At 41.7% G+C, this 17,688-nt stretch overlaps 1 protein-coding gene across 1 annotated transcript in view; it reads left to right on the top strand.

The window, feature by feature from the left end:
* GALNT2 (polypeptide N-acetylgalactosaminyltransferase 2) overlaps positions 1-17,688 on the top strand; it is a 119,971-nt gene that overhangs the window by 81,633 nt on the left and 20,650 nt on the right. The window contains exons 4-8 of the mRNA XM_060242799.1: positions 5,075-5,173; positions 5,278-5,345; positions 6,372-6,437; positions 8,818-8,939; positions 13,301-13,388. Of these exons, the coding sequence (XP_060098782.1) occupies positions 5,075-5,173; positions 5,278-5,345; positions 6,372-6,437; positions 8,818-8,939; positions 13,301-13,388 (443 nt within the window). The remainder of the gene's footprint in view (positions 1-5,074; positions 5,174-5,277; positions 5,346-6,371; positions 6,438-8,817; positions 8,940-13,300; positions 13,389-17,688) is intronic.

Here is a 17,688-nt window from a genome sequence, read left to right as displayed (position 1 = left end):
CATATTGGAATTCCTACAAAATGGATTACAATCTGGACTAAAACCAGCCACCTTACGGAGACAGGTAGCAGCACTATCATCCATTTTGGGACTGATACAAGGTAAAGATCCCTCTAAGCACGAACATGTACAGAGGTTCTTAAGGGGAGCCACCCTCAAGTGCCCTCCACAGACTCATAGGTTTCCGACGTGGCATCTACACACTATCTTGTCCGCACTCACTAAAACACCCTTTGAGCCTATTCAAGGCATTTCTCTAAGATGGTTACGCTTAAAGACAATCTTCTTAATAGTGATCACTTCAGCAAGAAGGGTGTCGGAGATCAATGCACTGTCTGTAAAGAAAGAACTTTGTCTTTTTCACAAAGACAAAGTAGTTCTTTGTACAGATCCTACTTTTCAACCCAAGATTGTGTCAAAATTTCACAAGTCTCAAGAACTTCACTTGCCATCATTTTGTCCAAACCTTAAACATCCTAGGGAGCGAATATGGCATAACTTAGATGTCAGACCCTGTCTAAAAGCATATTTAATCAGGACTGAGCCAATCTGGAAAACGGATGCCATGTTCATTAACATTGTACAACCAAGATTGGGCCAAAAGATGTCAACTTCAGCCATCAGCTATGCTATTAAACAATGTATTGCAGAAGCCTATAGAGCAATGAAATTAGAAGTACCCAGAGGTATTACAGCACATTCAGCTAGAAGTGCTGCAACTAACGCAGCCTTTAACAATTATGCCTCGGTAGATGAGGTGTGCAGGGCCGCAACATGGTCCTGTATCTCAACATTTGTCCGACACTACAAATTAAACTCCTACAGTTCAGCAGAAGCAGCATTTGACAGAAAGGTTTTACAACATGTGGTCCTAGAAGAGAGCGATGCCCCACCCAGTCATTAATTTACTGCTATAGGAGATCCCAAGATGGCCTCTGACTCAGATGGAGAACGACCATTGGTACGTACCATGAGGGGCCATTCTCCTCTGCGTACAGGAGGACATCTTGACCACCATGTTGCATCGCTCATACTAGGGTCTATTCTGCTGTAGCTATTCCATTTTCTTCTGCTGCTCTACAGTTCTTTACAGTTCCTTATGTTATGCTTTTTGCATATTAACTGACTATTATTACTGTTATTACTGTTTCCTTATTGTGAGTAAGGTTGATAGTTTAGAGACTGCTTATTGGAGTATCCCAACTGAGGAGATCTGGGTGCTCCAGGGTCAAGGAAGAGGAAGAAGAATTATTCTATTTCCTGCCTCCCTGACAAGATGGTGGAAAGCACCCAAGATGTCCTCCTGTACTCAGAGGAGAATGACCCCTCACAGTAAGTACCAATGGTCGTTCTAAGTGTGTGTCTGTAAGTTGCTAACCTACTTTTGATTTATTTGCATTCATTACAGAAATCTCATGGTCATTGCTTTGAGCCTAAGTTGCTTCATGTGCTGGTCATCCAATGGAAAAAATAGAGGCTTTGTTCTGTAGCTCATGGGTCTCCCAGATCCTAGTCTGACCCTAACTACTACAGCACACTTCGTGGGAGTCCCCCATCTACAATTTGAAATGATACTGTTTAGTTACAGCTTTACTATGATGTTTTCCACTAGGGACATACTTATGTAACCAGCAATTGAGCAAACCTGGCAAAGCAAGCTATGATGAAGGAAGCAAGAGAAAGAGAGAGAAGGAAGCAGATGACATTGAGTTGCTGACGGGCCTGATAAGACCCCTTTGAGTGTCTGATTTGGCCCTCGGGCTGCATGTTTGACACCCCTGGTGTAGTGGTTAAGAGAGGTAGAGTGGTTCAGAGCAGTAGATTCTAATCTGGAGAAGTGAGTTTGATTCCCCATTTCTCCACATAAAGCCAGCTGGGTGACCTTGGGCCAGTCATAGTCCTCTCAGAGATCTCTCAGCTCTACCTGCCTTACACAACAGTGTCTGTTGTGGAAGGGAAGGTGATTTAAGCCACTTTGAGACTTCTTTGGGTAGAGTAAAGCAGGGTATAAAAACCATCTGTTCTTCTAATACGCAATTTGTATTTGCTTCAGTAATTTGAGAATGTTTGCTTTACGTCTTGTGAAATTGACAGTCCTAGGCAGATCATTCTTCATATTTGATTCTTTCCCCACCCCCACTGCTGTTTTTCACCATGGTGGTGAACCTATGATTGGACAGTATTTTATTTATCAATATAATTTCTACTGTATATCTTGTTTTAAAATTTTATGTTTGTTTTTAACTGTTGTGAGTTGCCCTGAGCCCTTTGGTGGAGGGCGGGATATAAATTTGATAAAATAAAGAAATACTTTATAGTCCATCTTTGTCCTCAGTGGGGACCCAAACCCATTGTTCTCCTCTTCCCTATTTTTATCATCAAAACAACCTCGTGAGGTAGGCTAGGGGTGTGGAACCTAGCCCAAGGTCATTCAGCATGTTTCCATAGCACAGTGGGCATTTGAGTCTGGGTCTCCCAGATCCTAGTCTGACCCTAACTACTACAGCACACTTCGTGGGAGTCCCCCATCTACAATTTGAAATGATACTGTTTAGTTATAGCTTTACTATGATGTTTTCCACAAGGGACATACTTATGTAACCAGCAACCCTGTTGCTGCTGTAACTGCTGATACATGGCAGCAGCAACATGGCTTTTCTGCATGGCAGGTTTTTCTACATTCCCAGTTCCTTGGCAGTAACCATCTTCCCAACAAGGGCTTTTCAGCATTTTTAAAAAATCAACAGTTTACTATAGTTATGTCATGAAGAGAAGCCATGTTGAATCAGGTCAGTGGCCCATCCAGTCCAACACTCTGTGTCACACCCAAGTGCCGAAACCCAAGTGCCATTGTAATATATGCCATTCACTGAATTCCCAGCTTTAATTAAAAAAAAAAAGTCTGTAACCTATTTTGTTGGGGAGCTATAAGAGGAAATGCATATCTGTAACAAAAGGATCCAGATTTTTTTTTGTGGCGGGGGAGAAATCTGGGAATTCAGAGAACTTGATAGACACCTATGACAATGTTTAATTGCTGATCTTTCCTAAAACTTTGCAACAAAGTAAGCTCAGAAAAGACAAGAGAAAAACCTGGGAAGTAAATGAATGTACCACAATGCTATGGGAGGAAACCGGCTATCCAGCAGCAGTGAACTCAGGGTAATAATATGTGTGGGGAAAAGGTCTTTCACAGTGAGAACTATACCTGTCTTTTGGCACTTTCACACTGCTACCTTACGCTGATTTTTCTTTCTTGCTGCTTCCTCCTTTTTTGAAATCGGGTAAGGACAGAGATTTCAGACAGGGTTTGAAAGGAGGAAAAGGGAAAGAAGGAATAAGCTTTTAAGAGGAATAGACTGCAAAAGTCCCAGCTTAGCCTGCAGAGGCAAGCAGCCTCATTCACAAAGCTAATTTGTTGCTAGAAGATGAGGTCTACAAAGACAGCTCAGGTTTGCAAAGTCAGTGCCATAAGGAACTGTGTGAGCAGTCACCCAACAGGTATATGGCATCAAAAGAGGTTTAGAAAATCATGGTAAAAAACAAAATGCAGAAGGAAGATGGATTGGAGAAACAGTGTGATAAGTATAAAATTACCCCTGCTGTACTTTGCCCTCTGAAATCTCCTAACCACAGTCAAATTGGGCAGCCTTAATGCTGCCATCTTTGATAATTTGTATGAGTGGCATTAGCGTAACCTTCAAGCTTACCACTTTAAGATCTGCTATTCAAAGGTTGCCATGCATGTGTGGTAGAAAAACAACATGTAGGCACTCATATTTACTAGGTGTTGTCATATTGATGTGAACACATGAAATTGAATCAGACCGTCGGTCCCTTAAGGCCAGTGTTGCCTACTCAGATTGACAGTGGCTTTCCAGGTTTTCCAGTAGAGGTCTTTTACAACACCTACCATCTGATCCTTTTAACTAGAAATACCAGGGACTGAACCTGGGACCTATCTGCATGTCAAGCAGCTGCTGTACCACTGAAATGCAGCCCTTATCTTAAAATCTATCAAATATATATAAAATTGAAGAGAGGGAGGAAATAGGTAAAATTCCCTTGCTGTATTTCATATGTTTAAACGAGAATCAAATGCATGAAGCTTTCACCTATGATTAATTCTGGAAGAGAACAAACAAAGGATTAACAGAGCTTTCCAGTCTTGTTGTCAGTGAGACTTTTAAGCAGCTTAATTTTTATATAGCCCCTGCAGGTTTTAAAATATTTGAGGATTTGATTGACTTGAAAAGACCTAGATTCAACTTGGAGTATTAAAGATGATCAGATGAGTTGCTTTAGGTGAACTGTTCTAAATTATTGGCAGGGCTAGATTTTGAATATAGCTGAATAAATGTTGCACTACACTGCTCTTAATCAAAACAATTAATAGGTTTGTTTGTGATTAGGATGATATACTGAGGCGTCCCAGTGCAAATGACTTGCAACCTGACTTTAACCATTGTTGGGACCTCTGAATCACAACACATGGCCTTTCACTATCAAATATTGCAAAACTTATCTTGTATCAGTGCAGAAGAAAGGGCAACCAACACAAGAGTTTCCAGTTCTTGACAAAGCTGCCCTCATGAAAGCTGTGGCATGGAACTCAAGGGGGAAAGACAGGGTGGGATGGGATGCAAGTTGGCATCCTTTCTTTAGTGCTGGGATCAGAAGCATGTTTGGACCCACATGATGGTGTGCATCAAAAAACTGGGTCTTAAACTTTAAAACAGTTGCAGGTTCTCATACAATTAGCTCATGTATAAAAGTGCCAGTAATACTAAAAAATCATATAGGTAACATACATCCACATAAAAGTGCTCCAGGGCTCTCTTCCAAAGAAAGTCCTTGACATAGTCACCCACACCTTCACTATTTCAAGCTTAGTCTTTAGCGGTATTCTTTGAGGTTTCTGTTTTTTGTACTGTTTTTATACTGACAATTGTTTGGCTTGAGAGATTTTGCAGCTGTTCCTTTCCTAGAAAGTATCTGTAATCTTGTTGCCTGTCTTTTAATAGGAGCTCAGTTTAGACAGCACTGTTGCATAATTTTTGTCCTGTCTTTCAAGGTGTCAGAGAAAACAGTGGCGGATAGATTTGCCAGCTACTAGCGTGGTAATCACTTTTCACAATGAGGCAAGATCAGCTTTGCTTCGTACAGTTGTCAGGTATACTTGACATTTCTTTGTCTATGAAAAATGTCTCTGTTTTTGATGTAATAGCTAAATCTTGAAAGTGCTCTTCTGATTTCTTTTTGTTCGTTTGTTTTCAGTGTTCTCAAAAAAAGTCCATCACATCTTATCAAGGAGATCATATTGGTAGATGACTACAGTAATGACCGTAAGTACTAATGCAGGATTTCAGCTCCTTACTTGCAGCCAATGAAGTCTGCAGCAGGGAGGGCTGCCTTTGCCTCAGATGGAAGGAGAAGAGCAGAGGTGTCAGCTGCTAGAGCAGCCGGTTTCCTGTCTTGGGGGGAGGGCACAGACCTAGTCAGCTGACTTCCCCTCTTTGTGCAGCCTTGTTCTGCCCCAAAAGTGTTCTAGCAGCTGTTTGAAGTGTAGTTCTTTAAGAGGGCTTCTTGAACCTTTAATAAACCTCTTTGGCAGGAGTAAGCAGGCATGTGTTAGTTTCTGAAATTAACTTTTGTTTTCTGGTATTATGATTGGAATTACTTGGGCAAATGCAGATATTGGATCAGATAATAATAAGAACAGGCCTCCTATCCTTTCAAGTTGTATTCTGGAGAAATTGCCAGTCTGGCTGTCCTTGACAAGGACTAAGGCCTCTTCGGCTCTGGCCCCAATTCAGTCCAGCTGTCCTCAACCAGGACCAGATCCTTCTCAGCTCTGGCCCCAACCTGGTTGAACTCTCTGCCTAATGAGACATGGGCTCTGTGAGATTTTGGTTCAGTTGTGCAGTGCCTGTAAGATCAAGATGTTCCACCAAGCAAACGGTTGAGAAGAGTTATGGTTAGAGACCTCAGCTGGTCTCCCTTTTCCCCCTTCCCCCACTCTTGCCCACCTGTGATAGATTGTTGGATGACATCCAACATGGTAGTTGATGGTTTAGGTTTTTAAACTGTAAATTTGAATTTTAAAACTGTAATACTGATTTTACTGTATATTTAATTGTTGGAAGCCACCCTGAGCTCTGCTTGGCGGGGAAAGGAGATATATATAAATTGAATAAAATAAATAAAATTTGTGTAAGAAGAAACTGATCCTGTAAAGTGGATTCCTCCTCCCAGAGTGGAGGGTGAAGTCTTCTGTAGCCTGCAAGTTGACAGTGCACATGGTTTGGCAAGAAACAGTTTTTGAGCCAAGGTGAATAAACAGTTAACCAAGGTTTGCCCTTTTTTGACAGCTGAGGATGGTGCTCTTCTGGGTAAAATTGAGAAAGTGCGGGTCCTACGAAATGACCGGCGGGAAGGTGAGAACTGTATTAAGAATGGGAGGAATATGCAGACACAAACTCCAGGCAGAAGTACATTTTATAACAATAGAAACCGTTTGCTTTTGTTGCAAGTCTTATATGTCATTGCATCAACTGTAGAAAAAATTAACTGCAATGAATTGCACAAACAAGGCAGCTATTTAGCCCTCTCTTATTTCTGTCTTTTGACTCACTCTCTTTTTCATTTATTAATGTTTATTCTTATATAAAACAAGAAGAATTTAGCAAATTTAACAACATGCAGAATAGCAAAAAAGCATAAATGGAGCAGCTATTTATTCTGTTTATTATTTCTTTCTAAGGAGACACTTTATGGTACCAGACCCCGTATTAAATCAACAGCTTCCTGAGTACACAGGCTTTTTATACAAATTAGAAGCAGAAATGAATACATAAAAATGGTAGTCCGACTCTGGTTGCTTTGGTAGATTGCAGTAGGTTATGATAGTTGGTCCCACTGAAGTGAATAATTTGATAGGTTCTTCTTGTGAGAAAATACAGGCCAGGTTACCAGTCTTAACAAGTTAGAAGCATTGCCATCAGAGATATTTGCAAATGGTTATAAAATCAAATTATAGTCCATTCATAAACTTTGAAGTCTGTGAATATTTTATCTTGTAATGATAAAGGAATAATGCTTAAATCTTGCCTTTTGTAACAAGCACTGTAAATAAAGAACGGATTCTGAATTGTAGTATCAACAGAAAGGAGAGGAATGTTGGTTCATTCTCTGTTGGTGTCTAGACCACCTTATACTTGACCGCTACATTATCTTTAAGAAACACCTCTTAATGTACCTCATATTCCCAAGCTGGGAATAGAAATGTCCAGGTGTTTAAATCTTTTACAAAACAAGCAAAACTTTGGATCTAACTGGCAGTGATCAGTTGATCTGCAGAACTTCTACCATAAACCTGGAATCAGTTGTTTTAAAAGTATATTCTTTTGGTGTTTTATGGAAAGTAAAAATTGTTCCTGTACTGTAGAATATGTAACAAAGTTTGAGTCCAGTTTTTGTATTATTTGTATTTTTTCAATACACACACTCCATTTTAATTTGGGAGGCTTCACTGAAAGGATGTTGAGATTAGATTAGTGACTGTGCCAAGATTTTTTTTGGGGGGGGAGGGGTAAAATATGTAAAATGCTTTCAAAAAAAAGGTATTAAAAAGCAGTTGTTGCATTATTATGATACCACAGTTAAGTAGCCTCCTGGAGGTATAATGTATGATTAAAGAGTTGGGTTTTTTTTAAAGATGCTGAATAGAAAAAAAAATTAGTAGCTATTGTATTGCTGTGTTTTGCAGCACTCTAGGAAGCTTTGAGCTGAAAAAAATGTTCAGGTAAGACATCTAAGTGTTGGCTTTAATAAAAATTACAATAGCCACTTCTTTTTTGGCCATCAAGTTACAGCTAATTTATGGCAACCCCATAAGGCTTTCAAGGCAAGAGATGTTCAGAGGTGAGTTGCCATTGCCTACCTCCATATCATGATTGTGGTATTCCTTGGAGGTCTCCCATCCAAATACTAGGCAGGACAAATGCTGCTTAGCTTCTGAAATCTAACAACATCGGGCTAGCTTGGGCTATCCAAGCCAGAATACAGCAGCTTTATACTAATTCACAATATTCTGTTCCACCAAAAGGTTATATGGTACCCCACAGATGTACAAAAAAACCATAAAATATTTATTGCAGACCTGTACTGGTCCATTTATTGCTTAAGAATAATGGAGTCTGCTGTATCCTATTTGTTCATGTGTGCACATCCCCTCAAATATTGGCTAAAATTGGAGCACTGTTGGAGTTGATGGATTTTTATTACTGTACAAACCAATGCACCTTAAAATTTTTAGTGTTAAATTTTTTTTCTATATTAATTCTAAGTAATTTCAGTTAATTTTTTTCCAGCTGTGACTTAAATGGGGTATATCGCATCCAAACTACTGAATAATTCAGTAGATTTTTTAGGGGCATTAAAGTAAGGGACTGTTAGCCTTTTCTGTATGTTATTTTGATCCCAGGAAGGTGGCATGCCCAAAATAGGGCATCAAAGGCAGGTCCATGGTAAGTAACCCTTCTAAAAGAATGCAGCTGAGAAAGAAGTGACAAAGTAACACCTTCAGAACAAATTCAAAAGAATTTACTAAGAGTGTATTATATAAGTAATTTTAAATTATATGACATATTTGATATTTACTGCTTATAGTTTGTTTTCTTTATTTGTATACAAGTTCAGTATTTTTGAGTTTTTTAAAAAATAGTTTATGTTCTTCTGTTTTTGAATATGGAGTTTCACCCAGAAATGCACTTATTGACGTCAGAGTTTTCTAATGTGTGTGCTTTTGCTTTTTAGGCTTGATGCGTTCTCGTGTTCGAGGGGCAGATGCAGCACAGGCCAAAGTACTGACATTTTTGGATAGTCATTGCGAATGCAATGAGCACTGGCTGGAACCTCTTCTGGAGAGAGTAGCTGAGGTTGGTTAAGAGAAGCATGGATTACTTGAACCATAAGACATCTACTTGAATGCTGTGCTGGTATGAAGTATTTCAGAGGCTATATTTCCAAAGGAATCCTCATGTATAGGTTGGAATATAATGAGCATGGGCTTATGTTTTTGTATATAAACACATAGTACATACAATGGATTTCTAGTTAAAAGTGATTTCAAATAATGCTTTCTGGTAAATGTTTTCATGACAGTTTCCAAAATGCAATGAAGAAAAAGCTTGCATACAACCAGTGCATTCAGTATTAACCAGGGGATCCAAAATGCCAAGCATTAAAAAAAGAGAGAGGAGAAATAGAGCTTCTTATGGCCTTAACAGTCAGTCACTAGAAAGAAAATAATACATATGAAACTTCAGGTAAAGCTAATGGAGGTTAACCATCCGAAATAACTCTCAAATGCATTTATTTGTCCATAATCTTATGTACACTCGTCAAAAATCTTCATTGTTCCACTATAAACCAGACCATCTTAACAGTTAATACATTTTCACATCAGCTTTGCTACATATGCATGCCCAGGAGCAGCTGGTGCACATTGCTTGGAAGATCAGGGCTAGTAGGGAACCTTACTGCTGGGAGAGCCATCCAGATGTTACATTTGTGATGCATTATCTGATACAATTTGGAAGCCAGTCATGGAGAAGCACTTTCTTTTTTCAGCAGCAAACCAACATTATATGAAGTAGTATTTTTGAGTTTTGCTGAGAACTAGTGGCTACCTTAACTATTAGGAAATGATTAACTTGAGACAGAGAACTGTAAAGAGGCAAGAGTAGGACATTTTACGTCATTACTGAAATGCCAACTGTTTTAGGACTGTGCTAAAAATAGAGCAGGGGTGGCCAACGGTAGCTCTCCAGATGTTTTTTGCCTACAACTCCCATCAGCCCCAGCCATTGGCCATGCTGACTGGGGCTGATGGGAGCTGGAGGCAAAAAAAAACATCTGGAGAGCTACCGTTGGCCACCCCTGAAATAGAATGTTGCATGAACTTAAGGGCATATGTGCACATAGGAAGGAACTGATAGGAAGCTGAACTTTGTATGGCTGCCATAGCAGTTCCTAGTGCTGAAACAAGATGATCTTTGTTTGAAAGCAGCTTGTGTCTCTGGCAATAGGAATTGTTTTACCACGCCCCCCCCCCCTCCAAAAAAGTTGAATGTTAGCTACACAAACAGGTTTCCCCAGCTATGAGCACATCTTCTGTATGATCTTGACCAATTTATATACTGGCTGGAGAGAGATTTTTTTTTCCTAGCTGAAGTGCTTATTGTTAAAATCCTTTCACATGAGTGTTTGGGATGTTGAACTGACATTTCTGCTCTAATCAGACCAGAACACTGAGATAGTTAAAGGATAGGTTTAGGTTTTAGGTTTAGGTAAAGGACTGGTGATCTGGGGCTTAATCTCAAATAGTAGCCAGGATCTGATGCAAAGCATGTGTTGTCGGGTTGCCCAGAGACAATAACTACATTGCCATACAATTTAACATGTGTGTGCATGGAAAGCTGCCCAGAAAGTTCAACACTGTCACACACAATTTCATCTGAGAAAATGTTCTGAAAAGTAGAGGGTTCATTTATTTAGGTACTTTTGTCCTGTTCTCCATTTAATGTGGACTAAAAGTGGCTGACAATATAAGAAGAACCACAGCAAACTATCAAATAGAACATGGCTACTTGTCTGGACCAGAGCAAACAGTAAAAGCTCCACCTTCAATTAAGCAGTCTCTTCCCAAGATTTAAGGAGAAAGTCGGGAGAGGCTGTCTGGAGGCAGTTCAGATAAAAGGTGCATCAGTGATTTGACAAGGTACAAACAATTGCATGATCCTACCAGTGAGGTTAACAAGCAGTGTCACAGAGGCCTTAAAAAGGCATTCCTTTTTAGAATGAGACATAAATAAAAACAAGAATGAGCAGTGTTCTAGCATAGAATTAGGCATCAAATAAAATGGAATAGAATGTGAAAGGCATATTGCTTAAAAGGGTCAAGACAGTGGGTTAGATCCTATTGAACCACAAATAAGCAAATTTGTGTAGCAAATTTTTAAACTTTCTCCTTCTTGCTGATTTTCTATGTGTATTCTGGAAAGTCACTCCTGAAGGCCGGAGGATTCTGAGGAACTGGTTGGGAAATGGTGCTGTTTGTGGGGGGTGGAGGGGTGTCAGCAGGAATTGCCTCTCCTCCTGCTTATTGCACAAGGCTTCCATGATGCATGAAAGAGGTGAGAGTGATTCTGCTGATTCTCCCTTCTGACAGTGGACCCTTGTGCCAAATCCCATATACATGGGATTATATGGGATTTCTTGCATTTTCAGAGCTAACTTTTCAGGAGTTGCTGGGAGCTGCTGCTGGTGTGGTACTAAGCAGGGGGTTATGGGATGGTCCAGAAGGTGTTATGTATTTGAATTCACAAGGGTGGTGTTTGTGTGATCAAATCCTTACCAGTTCTAGAATAGATTCAATGGTTATGGAATAATATGAGTTTCCCTTATGAAAGGTTTAGGGATTTATGAATAAGAATCATAGAGTTGGAAGGGGCCATACAGGCCATCTAGTCCAACCCCCTGCTAAGTGCAGGAGCTCCCTACTCAATGCAGGAGACCCCCCGCTCAGTGCAGGAATAAACTGAAAAGAAGTGGAATAAATTGAGAGCCTTCACAGTAGAGAAAAGTGTTGGTATAACCTAGGCATCTCTATCGAGACTTACTGTTTTATTCAGGACTTTTTTTCTGGGGGGACGTGGTGCAATGGAGTTCTAGAACCTTTTTGTGGAAACAAAATTCTTTAAAAAATTCTAAAAGTTCATGAGGGGGCACCCATGTTTTTCTCCTTCATTTCCCTCTTGAGAGTTCTGGCACCTCTTTTTCCAGAAAAAAATCCCTGGTTATATTCATAAATTATGAAAAAAGTAGAAGTAGGAGAATGGTGGGGGGAGGTTGAGCAGAGGAGGGGCATGTGAATCAGGGCAAGTGGGAGCCAAGAAGTAGTGGAGCCCTCTCCATTTGCTTCCTTTGTGTGTGCACATGTGCCTGATTCATGGGTACCCACTATTGTTAGGTTCAAGGGTGACTGTTCATTTTGTGATGTTAGGCTTGCCTTACATAACTTAATTACTTGCTTCAGCCTCATAATAATGCCCTCAAACTTTGTAAGCTGCTTTTTAGCTTGTGATCTCTGCTTTGACTTTTATTGGGGATTGCCATTATAGCACTACCTGCTGCCTTCCACAAATTCTTTGACCTTCGTGAAATAATACCGAGCATATATGAAATTACCATAAGCATTTCCCTAATGCAAGTATTTTGAATAGGTTCTGTAATGTAATAACATACTATGTATCTAATACGTAACAATTTTGTCTTGGGCATCTACAATACTTAAAGTCTTTGTTTAAAAATTTCCCTTCATTATCAGCTGTGGATGGATATGGGATACTATGGGATTGATATGGAAGAAATACTTCCATTGTGGAGAAATAAGCTTGAAGGCAGGATGATATGAATAAAAATCCCATTTTTTACCTGATAAATTGTCTTTAGCATTTATTATCAGGTATCTGACAAAGAGAGCTCTGAATTTCAAAAATTCATACCCTGAAAATCTTGCTGGTATTTCAGGTGGTACTGGACTGAAATCTAGCTGTCTTTAACAGTAATTGGTATAGTTTTACACTTGGTCTTTTTCTTGACGTAGTTTAAATGAGCAAACATTTTAAGGTATTTGGTGAATTATTTTTTTCTGCTTTTGGTTAATAAATAGCCTTTCTTTGAAGTATTGATAGTGTGTATGTCAGGTTCTTGCCTTTCTTACATCTGATTCCTCATTTTAGAGTACATTATCAGCTAATAAATCCTTATAATGATCTAAGAGAAGATAAAATCCACTGCTTTTTACTTGCTGATGGTCTAATGCGTTTATAGGACTAGTAATAGCATAGTAATTCTCTGGAAGTGGGAAGTCATTGAAGTGAAATAGCACCTGCTGTGTTCAGCTTTGAAAAAAATTCTAGGCCTAGAATGGTGGAAGGTATTGCTCCTTGCCTTTTTGTGATTTGGGCCTTCAAGACAAAGTTCTGTGATTATCTACTGTTATAAAAACTGTATCAGTGAGGCTGGAATGAGCAAATGGTGGTGGACAGCATAAGATAAACTGTGGAGAAATACTTTCATTGTGGAGAAAGATGCTTGAAGGCAGGATGACATGAATAAATTCCTTTTTGTTGATTTTGTTATGTGCCCTATAAAGAGGGAAAGCATGCTCACATTATTATATTATATAGCAGTCCCTGTCTTACACTGGCTTTTATTTCAATGTTTGTTTTAGGACAAGACCAGAGTTGTTTCTCCTATAATTGATGTAATTAATATGGACAACTTCCAGTACGTGGGGGCATCAGCTGATTTAAAAGGCGGTAGGTACCTGAACTGAAGTACAAGGTTACCCTTCAGTGTTCCATAATGAAAATACATCAGAACATCTAAACATACATCTACTGTAGTGTTTACTGATTCACACTGCTAAATAATGAAGTTCATGGGGTTGGATTCAATGGAGTGCTTTTGTGGAAGGAACGATTTCTGCTCACTGAGTGTAACTTAGTGGGAAGTCCCAGAATGCCTCCAAGATGCTGTTCTCCTTTGCCATTGTGCTGCTTTGAAGGCACACCCAAAGTAAACTATTTTAGTTGGCTGTCTAAGTAAAGATAGACTGACATTCTTCCTTGCAGATGATATTTCATAGTATATAGAAAAAATGTTTTTGCTGTCTAAAGGTAGGAAAACGTAGAACAAGGTTGGTCTCAGTATGGGCATCCTTTAGATATCCTATACCAAGGCTGTTTAGGGCTTTAAAGGGTCAACACCAGAACTTTGAATTGTGCCTAGGAATCAGTTGAAGGCCAATGAAGCTCTTTAAATGCCGAGTGTAACATGTTTAGTGTGGTAATCACACTTACAAAAAATGTATACTAGCTCCTATGGGTGCAAGAATAGTATATTGAGCTTTTACCCAACTCAAATAGGCAGTTCAGAGCAATAAGAATATAATGGCCAGTGCTATAGTTTAACTATGTTGAAAGCATAGTTTTTAAGATAAAATACAACTGAATTGAATGACCAAAATGGATTGGGTCCTTTATTTTCAAATAAGGATGTAATGTTTTAAAGTTTTGATTTTTTGTGGATCTGATAAAAATTTTAATTGTCAAGTTAAAATGCTTACCAATTAATTTTTCTAATTAGCCTGTTGAAAAACTGTTAACTTTTATAAGTTCAAATACATTATTTTTACATTTTACACTGTTGAGTATGGTTTCCATAAATATGAACAATTCTTCTGTGTTGACTTTTGTTCTGGAACACCAGGACGAGCCTATATTTTTAGTTATTACATCTTTTTTTAAAAAAATGAAACTAAAACACACAAAGTAATAGATCTCTGTGCTTCACACTCATGGGATAGAGTGCCTGCGCTGATCCCCAAATCGGTACCTAAAAAGCCCAGGATTTTTTCGCACTCGGCACCAACGGGCATGCGCAGGCGTCCCAATGAGCCATGCTCGCCGGCGCCAGCGTGAGGATCCCGCCAGTTCCTTTTTGACCGCTGCGCTGAGAGGATCTCCTTTCGTGTCCCCGGTCAGTAAAGTAATCTTAGATTGCTTTTTTCCTGTTATATATAGCGCGTTTGTTATTTTCTTAGTGTAGTTAGTTAGTTAGTTGTTAGATAGTTTTGTTTAAAAAAAAAGTTTGTTGGACTTGCCCTTCGGGGCTCAGTTCCCCCCCCCCCCCATGTTTTCTCCCTCATAGACTTTCCTGGGTGGGGTTTTTTCCTGGGCGTCTATGGAAAGACGTTGGGGGTTTTTTAAGAGGTGCCACTCCTGTGGGAAGAAGATTGCCCCCCCCCCCGACAGCCGTTCCCTCTGTCTCCTCTGTCTGGGCGAGGGACATCGCGTCGATTCTTGCGCTCACTGTCTGAGTTTCTCCAAGCAAACTCGTAAGAATCAACTGGCGAGGCTTTCGGCAGCTTTGGTCGAGTCGGCACTTTGTCCTCAAAAGATGGCATCGGGCCTGTCGGTACCGATGGGTGAGGCCGCGGCCCTGACGGTCACATTGGCTGAGACTTCGCCGATCAGGACCGAGATGCCGGTTGAGCGCGGGCGTTCCACGAAATGGCCTTCTGAAGGGTCAGTGGACACCCCGGCTAAGAAGCTTTGGGATGACTCAGGGAACTGATTATCCGCGCCAAAGAAGGTGAAATTGAAGGAGAAGTGGAAGAAGAGACCATCCTGCACCCCTTCGCCTTCGCATGATGCTTTGACATCGACAGCTCCACCGAGGAAGATCTTGGCGTCCCCGTGTCGTAGCCCTTCGGTGTTGAGATGGAGTGCTTCGCAGCTGCGCCTATTAGCATCGGAGCAAGAGATAGACCTGACTCAGCGCTCCCACTCTTCAGGGTCCAGGCGTCGCAGTGAGAGCGACTCTGTCTCGGAGGTGTTGATGCCGATGGAGCCTTTGTTACCGATGGATAAGGCGAGAAGCCAGAGAGAGCTGGAACCGACTACAGTAGCTCGTCGCTTCCCACCACTTCCACCATGGGAGCAGCACCAATGGCCTCCTTACACTTATCCCTACCCACCGTACCAATGGTACCCTCCTCACTTGTTCGCAGACCAGCAGTCCGAGGCATCCCATATATCCAGGCTGTCTCAACACTCTAGACAGCGTCCTTCGGCATCGATCTCTGTCCCACCTGACAGACGCGGCGTGGTGGTGGAGGAAGTCCAACCTTGGTCGTCGGTGTCGATCCGGTCGCCCGTCAGAGAGTCAACTCTGGTGCTCTCAGAACATTATCTACGCAGAGAGTCTTCATCGTCGGACTCCGAGGTCGGTACTGACGATCCGGACCGGGCTTTGGAACCTTCACCAGTGTCTCATACGGCTGAGGATCTTCCCATCTCACCATCGCAGGATCTGAAGTCATACAGGGACCTGGTGAAGAGGCTGGCACTCTCCCTCTTGCTTCCAGTGACACAGCTGCAACCCGTTGTAGACGATAACGTGTTCGACATCATGCAGCGGGATACGTCTACAATGGTTGCCAGTAACGAAGGTCATCCTACAGGCGGTGAAGGAGCCCTGGGCGAAGCCTGCTTCTACACCCGTGTCATCGAGAAGGTTGGACCATATGTACCGTGTCCAAGAGTCCAGGGCTGAGTTCCTCTTTACACACCCAAAGCCAAATTTGGTGGTCGTTTCCTCCTTGTTGAAGGCCCACAAGATGCACTGCTCTCCACCAGACAAGGAGGGAAAGAAGCTGGATAACGTCAGGAGGAAGTTCTACTCTGCTGGGGCGCTGGGAATAAAGGTATCTAACTTTGCCGCGTGCATGGCTAGATACCAATTCTCAGTGTGGGAACAACTAACCCCCCTCCTGTCTTCCCTGAGTGAGGAGAAGAGGTCGGCTGCAAAAAAGTTGCAGAAGGAAGGCTTTGCTGTAGCCAAACAACAACTGGCTGCAGCAAAGCACATGATCGACATCTCAACAAGGACCATCACTTCTGCCGTCTGTCTCCACCGCCACTCCTGGCTCAGATCCACGGCTCTTTAGCAGGACACCAGGGCCTTCATTGAAGATCTGCCCTTCGAGGGCGAAGGCCTGTTCAGCTCTACCACCGACAATGTGCTCCAGGAAATGGATAAAAGTATAAAAATTTCCAGGAACCTGGGCGTACCGGCATCTTCCAGAGCTGCAAGACAGAAACAGTGGCACAAGCCTTGGGCAAAGAAGCCGTACCAAAAGTTCTCCCCGGAACAGCAGTGGAGACCTCGCACTGCTCAACCTGAGAGTAGGTCCCCATACAGGGGGAACAACAAAAACCGTTATAGTTCAGCACAGGCTACCGGCAAGTCCAAGGGCACTCGCCCTCAAAAACAGGGCCTTTGACTTTCTGGCAGCACGCGTCACCGTCCCCTCTTCCCCTTCGTCTATCCACCTCCGCCCATTCCTGTCAGCCTGGGAGTCCATCACTACGTACAGGTGGACGCTTTCCATCGTAGTGGAAGGCTACAAAATAGATTTTGCTCAGATTCCGAACCAATCTGTGGTAATTACCACTTCCCCTTCCCCACTTCTGCTGGCAGAGGTGAGCAACCTCTTACAGAAACAAGCCATAGAGAGGATCCCGATGGAGGCCAGGACGAGAGGCTTCTACTCTGGTTACTTCCTGGTTCCCAAGCAGGACGGGGGTCTAAGACCAATCATGGATCTTTGGAATCTGAACAAATTTATTTTGTACCAGAAGTTCAGAATGTCCACTCTGCAAACAATTCTGCCCCTCATCAACCAAGGGGATTGGATGGCAACGCTGGACCTCAAGGATGCATACTTCCACGTCAGCATCCATCCTGTGTTCAGACGTTTCCTTCGATTTGCAGTAGGTTCTCAGCACTTCCAGTTCAAGGCTCTTCCGTTCAGTCTGTCCGCTGCACCTCGGGTGTTCACAAAGATGATGAGCGTTGTGGCTGCCCATCTCCGACTTCAAGGGATAGTCGTCTTTCCATACATTGACAAATGGCTCGTGGCGGAGTCGAAAGAGAGTTTGTCATCCCACATTGCCATCAATCTTCATCTTCTTGACACCTTGGGTGTGCAGGTCAATTTGGAGAAATAACACCTTACTCCATCAAGGACAGTTCAGTTCATAGCGGCTTTGC

The sequence above is a fragment of the Heteronotia binoei genome, chromosome 1, assembly GCF_032191835.1.
Source record: "Heteronotia binoei isolate CCM8104 ecotype False Entrance Well chromosome 1, APGP_CSIRO_Hbin_v1, whole genome shotgun sequence".
NCBI lineage: Eukaryota > Metazoa > Chordata > Lepidosauria > Squamata > Gekkonidae > Heteronotia > Heteronotia binoei.
This window is presented reverse-complemented; position numbering and strand designations above follow the sequence as displayed.